This window comes from Octopus bimaculoides, chromosome 4 (assembly GCF_001194135.2).
Source record: "Octopus bimaculoides isolate UCB-OBI-ISO-001 chromosome 4, ASM119413v2, whole genome shotgun sequence".
Taxonomy (NCBI): domain Eukaryota; kingdom Metazoa; phylum Mollusca; class Cephalopoda; order Octopoda; family Octopodidae; genus Octopus; species Octopus bimaculoides.
This window is the reverse complement of record NC_068984.1, coordinates 86,967,323-86,977,032: the sequence shown is the minus strand read 5'-3', so window position 1 is coordinate 86,977,032 and position 9,710 is coordinate 86,967,323. Positions and strand designations below refer to the sequence as shown.

The 9,710-nt window shown below is 32.9% G+C and overlaps 1 protein-coding gene across 2 annotated transcripts in view; it reads right to left on the bottom strand.

Moving 5' to 3' along the window:
* Nucleotides 1-1,535: 1,535 nt before the first annotated feature.
* The window catches only part of LOC106870215 (serine/threonine-protein kinase 40), a 20,520-nt gene continuing 12,345 nt past the window's right edge, over nucleotides 1,536-9,710 (bottom strand). For both annotated transcript variants that reach the window (XM_014916219.2, XM_014916220.2), the window contains exons 5-9: nucleotides 9,070-9,306; nucleotides 8,229-8,397; nucleotides 4,618-4,762; nucleotides 3,702-3,821; nucleotides 1,536-1,922 (exon numbers count right to left, since the gene is read on the bottom strand). In XM_014916219.2, the coding sequence (XP_014771705.1) occupies nucleotides 1,625-1,922; nucleotides 3,702-3,821; nucleotides 4,618-4,762; nucleotides 8,229-8,397; nucleotides 9,070-9,306 (969 nt within the window). In that variant the 3' untranslated portion in view covers nucleotides 1,536-1,624. The remainder of the gene's footprint in view (nucleotides 1,923-3,701; nucleotides 3,822-4,617; nucleotides 4,763-8,228; nucleotides 8,398-9,069; nucleotides 9,307-9,710) is intronic.

Below are 9,710 nucleotides of genomic sequence, written 5' to 3'. Positions count from 1 at the left end.
ATATATATGTACATATATGTGTGCATGTGTCTCTCCACTTGCCTTGACATTGCATGATAGAGACGGTCAGTGACAGAAAGGGCCTCCGACTATAGAAATATTTGTCGCAATGAATTCTGTTTGACCCACGCAGGGATGTAAAGATGGACATTAAAATGATGATGATGATAATAATACATCTAACACCACACATACTTGTGTGAAAATATCTTTGAGGAAAAGTGTTCTTTAGTTCCAATCTTCTGTGAAAACCGGTCTGGCCATGGGAAAATATTACCTTACTTAGAAACAGGTAAAGTTTGCCTCCACAAGTTCCATGGGTTATTCAGTTTTCATTTCAAGTAACCAAAAAAAGTTCTTTAATTTTACAGCAAGACTAAGTACATAAAGATATTTTCTACATAAGAACCATGCCAAAACAGATCTCGCTGATGTTGGTGCCACATGAAAAGCATACAGTCTAACCAGTAAAGTGGAAGGGCATCCAGCCATAAAATCCATACCACAACAGACAATAGTGCAGTCCTCTGGCTTGCCAGCTCCCATCAAACCATCTAACCCATGCCAGCATGGAAAATGGATTTTAAATGATGATGATATTTGTTTGTTGAGAGAAATAAAGAGAGAGTACTTGCTGATGATGAAACTAACACAAAAGCTTCTACCATGGCCACTTGATCTGCAAGAAATAGCAATCAAATCTCCACCAAATCATGTTCTACAGTCTTAAAGCATCATGATCTTTACCCTCTGACATCTACTTTTTATGCTAGCATGGGCTGAACAGGTTACAATCTGAGTTCTTATTTAGAATCACTGCCCTCCTGTATATATTTGTGTATGTGAGTGTGTGAGAGAAAGCGTATGTTTGCAAACACGAAATGGGATTGGCATAGTTTCCATCTGCCAAATTCACATACAAAGCATTGGTTAGCCAAGACTACAATGGAAGTCATTTAATCTGAAGCTACATCAGTAAGGAGGAAACTTCTTAACTACACAGCCAGTTAAGACAGCAAAGCAATGAATAGCTTGGAAAATTGTATATACACACACAGAGTCACATATAGTATTTGTTTTGATGTCCACTTTTCCATGCTAGCATCAGATAGAATTCAGTGAGGCAGATTTTCTACAGCCAGATACCTTTCCTATTGCTAAACCTCACCAGTTTTCTGGCAATGTAATACTTCCCTATTGCAGCTGTAGAAACCATACCAAAGCAGGCACTGGAGCTCAGTGCAGTCCTCCAGTTCATTGGTTCCTATCAAAATGTTCAACCCATGCCAGCAATGGAAAACAGATAATGATCATGAGAAAATATTATCTTGCTTGGAAACAAAAGAGGGTCAGTGACAGGAAGGGCCTCTGACTATAGAAATATTTGTCTCAATGAATTCTGTTTGACCCATGCAAGTATGGAAAGATGGACATTAAAATGATGATGATGATAATACATCTAACACCACACATACTTGTGTGAAAATATCTGAGGAAAAATAAGACAAAGTAAATATCAATAACAACACATGCAGTTTGGTTGTGTATAAAATAATTTCTAAAAACTAAGTATTTATTTTGTTTCGTTTGGGTAAATTAAATAGGACAGGTTTCCAAAAATGGTTCATATAGATTGATAATGACGGAATGGCACATAAGCATCAAAAGCAGAATGAGATTCTGGGCTAGTAGACTGGTTAGTTAAATTATTTAATCGATTAAGTCTATGATGCATATTTTCAGGCACTGATGTTGGCTTCCAATTTACATCTACAGTTGGCTTTTGTGATTTCTTAAGTTCTGGGTCAGTTCCATTTGAAGAATTTGTTGAATTGTCTAAACTCACATCTGGCTCTTTTGATTCTTCATCATCAATATCAGGCACTGTATGAAAAGGCAAAGCACGACTGGACATTGCTCTCCTAAAAATAACACATTTATGAAGCATTAAGAACAGAAAAGGAGACATTTCAAGTAATTAGAAAAAAAAAGTGGGTGGTACATATTAACTGAAAATAGCTGTGAAAATTCTCTTATATGATTACAATAATCCAGTTATCTACCATTAAAGTAGCTCTCACAAATCTGTTTCCATCAGTCATGTTCAAACTACAGCCTCTTCCACAAAATTATCAGCCTTACCATCATAATTCAAAAACTTATAATTTCCTTTTAGTTTATTTACTTCTCTACTAACAGCATATCTGAATTATTATCTGTCCACAACCTATATTTGTAGTCATCCTCAGTGATGAGTTTGACCCATGCAACTCTCCATTTTACCCATTACATCTCTACTACTTCCTCAATTCTACTACCATTTGTTCTTACATTCCTACTCACTGAATATCCCAGGACCAGTTAACTTAAATAAAAACAGTAGAATTGCTCCCATTTGAGACCTTTTCTACTGGAATAATACATGCAATTCACAAACCAATAAGAAAACCTCTATATGGTTGCCCAACCAGCTAGAAATAGCAGTCCAGAACTAGTCAACTCCATTTAAAAAAACTCAGCCACTAATCTTACTCAGTATTTTATCATACGGTCTATCAAGAATATCATGACTATCCATATATTAAAACTCTAGAAAATATCTGCAAATACTACTATATTAGGTGGAGGGATGCAGTTATCTACCCCAAGAAAAGAGTACAATGTCAGTAACGGTACAAACTCACGGCTTTCTAATTGAAAAGTCATTTTTCATCACTTAATCTTTGAAACCTGTCTCAAGTGTATAATGTTCAATGTTCTTTGTTTAGACTGTAGTTAATTCTGACTGAGCAGACCAATGATCAAAGGTATCCCAGACATAGCTACCTCATCATTCCCATTAGCATTGAGCATCTAGGATCACACGACCTAATGTGTCCACCCTGTTTCAAAATGAATGCAATTAAAGGGGAATCAGGCTTCAGTAGAAACTAGATTTAAATGTGCATTGAATGAAAGTGGCTTTTGTTTTCTGTGAGAGATTCAGTTTCAAATTTGCAAGGACTGAAAAACATTGTTTTTGTAAAAAGGTGAGGACATGTCACAAATAGCAAAGCACAAAACTAAATGACTACAGTATTCAGTTTCAATAGTCAAGCTTCTGTGTTCAAATCTCACCCAAATTGCTTTTGGCATTTCACAAGTCTCAGCTTGGTCACTCAAACTGTTGAAAAGAAGAGCCATATCTCCTGTGTTGTACCTTGCTATCTTAAAACAAGAAGGATGCATTGGCTAATGTAGAGGAAGATACAAAACACCTGAACAAAACGTAAGATGTTCACGGCTGAAAAATGCTTTTGATCATAGATCAGGCTTGACCAGGTGAGACCTGGAGCTAAATAACAACTTTTGCTTTTTATCTTCAGGGTTTGATAAAAATAAATACTGGTAGTAAACTGATTTAATCTACATTAATTGGTAATGACCAATTCCAACTATTTCCTACAAAAATTTTCCATGTGAACCTAAAGAAGAAATCATTCTTGTTGATGTGAAAAAAATTCTTTCCTACAAATCATGTTACATAATGCATTGAAGATAATAAATTTAATCTAATTTTGTCAAAAATAAATATCAAAGTTAAAAGCAAAGAAAGATAACAATGAGACAACTGACATGTAGCTGACATCTTTAAAATTATATTCAAAATTTTAACAATGTCAATATACTAATTACCAGAATTAAGAGATTTAGTAACTTACCAATTGGCTATAATAACAGCCAAAGTATCAAGAACTTCTGTAGCTGCAAGTCTTGTATTGGGGTCAAGAATTAAAAGTTTCCTTATCACTAAAATTGTGTCTTGAGATATATTGTTGTCCCTTAGTGAAAAAAAAAAGCAAAATAATGTCAAAAATATGGGCAATATATAGTGAGGGTTTCAAATTGCTTAACTCTTCATTTTTTTCTTAAAATTGTAAAAAAATATTTTTATAAATATTGAAACTAAAACAAGAACTTATTGCTGTACACCTAAAATAAATTATATTCTACTCCAAACTCAATATTTTTCATCATTTTATTGGTAGTATTTCTTCCGTCAACTTATTGTAGATACAAAGTGTTTCAAACTTCATAACTTGTTACTCTTCACAGGAATACTATGGCCATTGAAGTTTAATACCCCAGATGATTTATTGACAGAAGTGATAAAAACACAACACCACTTGTAGTGACTTTCACAGAGCATACAAGTAAACAAACAATCAGACACATATATACATAGATATATATCTATATGAAGGCCTTATTTTAGTTTCCATCTACCAAATTCACTTACAAGGTTTTGGTCAGTCAGGGTCTATAAACCCTTAATATCAACACACCTTTAAAACTACTGATGTCAACATATTTTTAATATTGCTAATATCAAGTTTCTTGGATATAATTTTTTGACATAATCTGGTATTCTACTATTTTTTCAATTTTCTCTGCCCTTCCACGTTTCTCAATGTTAGTCTCCAAATACACACCACTCTTAACTCATCTCAACTCTGCTCCACTCATATTAACAATTAACCAGTATTAATCTCTTTTTGTAGCTTAAGAAATCTTAATGTTCAAAAGTCAAAAGATCAAGCACAAAACATAGAGGAATCGTGAACAATCATCTCTTACGATGGTATACTATATTCAGCTACTTTAATCTTTCGAAATAATTCTTGAGGTGCACTGTCATAGAATGGGAACTGTCCATAAATCATAGTGAATAGAACTACTCCAAGAGCCCACATATCACTTGGTTTTCCTAAATATGGTTTACCTGAAAATATAGTGGAAAAAAAAAAAATTACATATGGTGCTCCAACATGGCCACAGCCTTTGGGCTAAAACATATAAAAGAATAAAAAAAAGTACAATAACAGTTTACAGCATTAGATCTGAAAATTATTACCACTTTAACACTTTCACTGTGAAATTAAATTTCATGGTTATTCCAATAATAATGCTAAATAACTATCGTAAAGTACAATTTGTATTTTCTGCAAGTCACACTGCCTCAATAAACTTGACATATCTCAACAGGAAAGTTTCAAACATGACATTCCTCAATGAAAGATAGGTTGGTATATAAAACTGCTTCCTGCCGTTTAGGATAATTTTCAGTGGATATATCTACTTTCCACAGTAAAAGAGTTAATATCTCAAACCATGTAAACAAAAGAATTTCATATATCCTTATCATCATCATTTAATGTCCATTTTCCCGTGCTGGCATGAATTGGACTATTATAATAGAAAAAATAAAACTGGTAGAAAATAAACTATTTGAGTTTATAAGCGATAACTGAATTCATGGTCCAAACAATTTACCATTGAACTGATTTGGATCTGTCCATAGTCGTGGATCCCAAAATGACAAATACCAGATACCGTCCCACTAAAATACTGGGGAAATGTTTTACTCTCACCTTCATTAATGAGAATGTAAAATAGAGTTTGCTTCCATATATCTGTCTTTTCTTTATCATGGTGTTGGGCAAGTTTCAAAAGTCATCTTAATTTTATTTAACATGGCAATTTGTCTGCCCTCTTTTTAATCCTCATATTACCGTCATTTAACATCTGCTTTCTGTGCCGGCATGTGTTGGATGGCTTGACAGGAACTGGCAAGGTCTGGGGATGCACCAGGTTCCATAGTCTGTTTTGGCTTGGCTTCTATGACTGGATGCCCTCCTTAATACCAACTGCTTCACTGAATGTACTGGGTGCTTTTTATGTAGCACTAGCACGTGTTTTTTATATGGCACCAGCATCTACACTAATGCATTTTTGTGGCACCTTGGTTTTAAGATCTACATTCTGTTGTGGTGCACAGGTCACAAACCCCACCAATGAAAAACAGTGATCTAAAGACACTGCTCTAGTTTTATAATGAGCTGAATGATCACATAAATGGTAATAGTTATTACAGTTATTCATCTATCTGACACACAATGTTAGGATAAAATATATTAAATGATCGTTACTAACCAACTCTGTATAACTTACATTGATTTATACAACATTTAAATATGTTTGGTTAACAATGCATGACATTCTTTTTGTATAGATACAAACCTGATTAAATTAGTAAACACTTGTAATCTGTGGCTTATTAACTCACCATCATTACCAACATCCTGCTACCTTTTCTTATAACCCTCATCAATTAATGTTTTCGATACTAACCTGCCTAAAACTGCCCTGGCTCTATGATATAAACTTCCTGTTTCAAATTAAAACCTTCCATTGAAATTTCAAGTTAATTTGTTCCAAATACCAGCTTAATAATGACAAAGTTATTTTACTAAATTCTCCATTATTTTCAAAATTAATTGAAACAAAGACTGTATTTCAACAGAATTATGTTAACAAAAGGTTTAAGCATCAACTTTCCATAGTGATATGAAATCAATTCAAAAATGAATGACTTAATATATCTGTAAGCAATAACTTGGCTGAGAATTGGATTCATAGAATCCAATATTCAAAGAAGAGAATAGGTTTAAGTAATATGTACTTTAGTTTACATCCAATCAACATGTTCTGTTCTTTTCAATGGCTGTGTGAGAAAGAGAAAAGAAGATATTTTGCTCTTGTTCAAACTGACTATGTATAATTGCAAATCAATTCAGTTTACAAGTTTAATTTACTACAAAGATAGATAAATAATATTTTTTAAAGTGTAATACAGGGTACTTCTTGTAGTTTATCTCTGGGTTAGCTCTGGTTGGGCAGACCTATGAACAAAGGTATTCCAGCCATAACTATACCATCTCCTTAGAAATGGTTTATTACAATATTCAATATGCCTTTTCTCTTTTAAAAAAGGTAGGGTATAATTTGAGAAAAAATTGGCTGTTATTTGTAGCAGGTTGAAATCCACAAGCATGCACTCTCATTGGTTTGCAGAAAAACAAATGTATAAGAACTAAATGCCCTTCATGAAAAAAGAGGCTACTGCCATATCAAAACAGTATCCTTAAAGTATTCGAATACTGATAATCTGACATTTAGAGAAAATTCTATTGTAAAAACAATGTAATAAGGATAATAAATATTCATTTAGTTTTTTACTGGTTTCAATCATTGGACTGTGGCTAGGCAGGGCACCATATTACGGGTTCAGTCAATCGCATTACCCCCAGTACTTATTTCAGTCTATCATTTTATCTTAGCTACAGGATATAAAAGACAGCAGTTTTTTTTTAGACCAGTGTAAGCACACACACACACAATGAATTTCTGCATAGTTTCTATCTACCAAATTCTACACACAAGGTATTACTGAATCCAAGGCTACAGTAAGAAACACTTGCCTATGGTGCTAAGAAAAAGGATCAAATCCAGAATCACATGGTTGTGAAACAAACTAGTTAACTTCAAAGACATATTTGCATCTATATACAGCAAGCTCGTCATTTCAAAAAAGAGGTTCAAAACATAAATGGCTTTAGAAAGAGAAAACAATATGTTGTTGATGCCTAATATAATTAGTTTTCTCTGTAGGATAATTATGAAAGTAATTAATTTAAACAGATAATATTTCTGAAGTGTTGGAATAATAAATAGTTTTACACAATCCACATCAAAACGAATATCATATTGTATACCAACAAATTTAATTAAAATGTTGCAGTTGAGTAAAATAGAAGCTAAACAATACCATAATTAATTATAATTTAATTAGACAAACAGAAAGGCAAACACTAAATATGTAATTTTTGAGTATTTACTTAATGTTACTAAGGCAATGGACCACAATGGTATCGTGATTTTAAGTCGGCTAACAGAAAATCAGCAATGCCTATTGAGATTTTGAACAAGAAACAGTTGACAAGTTCTTGTATTTAGTAGATAAAATGTGTTTGGAAGGATACTAGTGATAGCAGAATGTGTCTTCCTTCTAAGATTCCTGCTGAGAGTAGATCAGAGAAAACTAGATCTTGCAGGACAAGACAGCTAAGCACACAGAAAGGGAAAAGGAGACTGTCAGGATGCACATAATCCATGCTAGCATGAAAACGTGGGTGTGAAAGGTATGTTAATGAGATATATATATTTGCACTAGTTCATTAACTTTATCGCTAATTTAATTGTCTTTCACCAAGTTTCAAGGTTTTTCTTTTAATATCAGTTATTATTTCTTTCTTTTGTAGACTGGGATCCATTATCACTTAATTATGAATTTTCATTGTAATCAATTAATAAATAATAGCAATTAGCATTTAATAAATTTTACTTACCACTCAACACATCAGGGCTTATATAAGCAGGACTTCCTCGCTGATCTTTTAACAAATCTTTTTCTGACACCAAGTGTTTTCCAAGACAAAAGTTAGTGATAGTAACTCTTCTTGATCGTTTGTTCAACACTATGTTTCCAAGTTTTAAATCACGGTGGACGATATTTTTCTGAGAAGAATCATGGAATAATAAGTACAATTGTGAAAATATTTATAGTGCGACACAAGCATTTCAAATATAATTCTATATTTACTTTATTAAAAAACATCTAATTTGTGTATAATTATATAATTGAAAAGATACAAGCCTGTTTAATCATCACTAAAAAAGAATGTTGTTAAAATCCAATCAAAATAACTTGCTTGCTAATTAGCTGATAATTTTTTTTTCTTGAAACTTTTATGAAGCTTAAAAAGGAAATTTACAATTTGTACAATTTATTATTTCTACTTTATCTCTAAGATAAAGTACAGGAAAATAAAGTTATGATTATGTGAACTCAGTATCAACAAAAATAAAACATTGCTTTTTAGTATCCATAATGGTTCAATACCATTATTGATATTAAATAAAATAATCTTAGTAGAAACAGAAGATTGAATATTTCTAAGTCATACTCTTTTAATAATTAATAGGAGTACTGTTATTTATAATATCTTTTGGATATACTTCATTCAAAGGGCTTCTAAATCTAGTGAAATTATTACAAAAAAAAGAGGCAAAAGGGGGATTATATTATTGGTATCAGAAAAATCTAATTAAAGAAAATATTAAAAAATTTAAGCTACTTCTGCATGTTGTATCTTAAGATTATTAGTTAAAAAAAAAAGAAAAACATACTTTGTGTAAATTTTCAACAATTCTCACAATATCAGCAAAAATTATAACAGCTTCTTTTTCACTAAGTTTCTTCTCTTTGATCACATAATGCTGAAGATTTATGAGATCAGACGTTTTACTACTAAAATCGTGGGGAATAAGACAATCTAAAACTAAACAGAGACGATTACGGATTCTTCCAGTATATTCAATGCAGCCATGGGAGTTCAGAGTATCCTTTTCTTCGTGTGCTTGGTCCTATTAATACAAAACATCATAAGATATTTACATGGTGGGAGAATCATAACAGCCATTTAAAATACACACAAGACAGGTTGCCCCTGGGAGCTCCTCTATGCTGATGACCTTGCCCTAATTGCGGAGTCACTATCAGAACTAGAGGAGAAGTTTCAGGTGTGGAAGCAAGGTCTAGAATTGAAGAGCCTTAGAGTCAACCTAGCTAAAACCAAAATCCTAATAAGTAGGAAGGTAGATAAAACACAAACCCCTTCAGGTAGATGGCCCTGCTCAGTATGTAGAAAAGGAGTAGGTAGTAACTCTATAAGATGTACCCGGTGCAAGCTATGGACACATAAGAGGTGCAGCAACATCAAAGGCAGGTTAACTAGCAAGTTAGTTTTTGTTTGTGGCAGATGTTCAGG